The sequence below is a fragment of the Penaeus monodon genome, chromosome 34 (assembly GCF_015228065.2).
Source record: "Penaeus monodon isolate SGIC_2016 chromosome 34, NSTDA_Pmon_1, whole genome shotgun sequence".
Taxonomy (NCBI): domain Eukaryota; kingdom Metazoa; phylum Arthropoda; class Malacostraca; order Decapoda; family Penaeidae; genus Penaeus; species Penaeus monodon.
Window position 1 is genome coordinate 12,888,953 of NC_051419.1, and position 738 is coordinate 12,889,690.

A 738-nucleotide genomic window follows, 5' to 3' on the forward strand; every position below is an offset into this window, starting at 1 on the left:
TTATATCCAGTGATCCAAATACTTATTTGCAAAAAATAATTCTGCTTTCATGCATGGGTAATTGCAAAAGTTGGAAACTATACTCACCGAGACCAAAGGACCAAGAGAGATGATTGTGGTCCCAATGGGGCATCCAATCACGGTTGTCACCCATAGCTCCAAAGATTATCACAGCAATAAAGCCAAAGAACCCTGTGATGATGAACAATGATTAGCAATCTATGTTAGGGTTATTCCTTTGTAAATGAATAACAATTACATAGCACATGAACTGAAAGTAGGACTAATAATATACAAATGAAGACCAGTATAAACAATCATTAAGAATACAAACATACAATCCCCATAACCACATTAGAAACTTGGGAGAACAAGATGGGGTCTCTAACCAGGAAGATGGCATGGAAGCAAAATTAATCCTTAGTGAGAGGATTTTGGATATAGAATCATTTTGCAATGGAGAACAAATGAGTATCATCACAAAATGTCAAGAACATGTGTTCATTTTAATATATTTTGCAAAGGAATGCGTTTACGTGCAAACTTTGTTCATTGCATGGATTTCTACAAAACCACTAAAGCGTACTTAATTCCTATACAAGTTCCATAAGAGTGTTATAAGAATTAACACAATCGAAATTCGATCAATCCTGGCGCGAGGCAAGGGGACGGAGATGTGGCAGACACGCGGCGGCGGGACGGGCGTTGGCTGCCAAGCGCGAGGATTTGAACGCGTCA

The 738-nt window shown here is 38.9% G+C and overlaps 1 protein-coding gene across 1 annotated transcript in view; it reads right to left on the reverse strand.

Annotated features, from left to right (window-relative positions):
- Positions 1-192, reverse strand: part of LOC119594606 — a gene marked incomplete at its 5' end in the record, with an annotated part of 1,626 nt that extends 1,434 nt beyond the window's left edge. The window contains 1 exon segment of the mRNA XM_037943657.1: positions 88-192. Within this exon segment, the coding sequence (XP_037799585.1) occupies positions 88-192 (105 nt within the window).
- Positions 193-738: the final 546 nt, after the last annotated feature.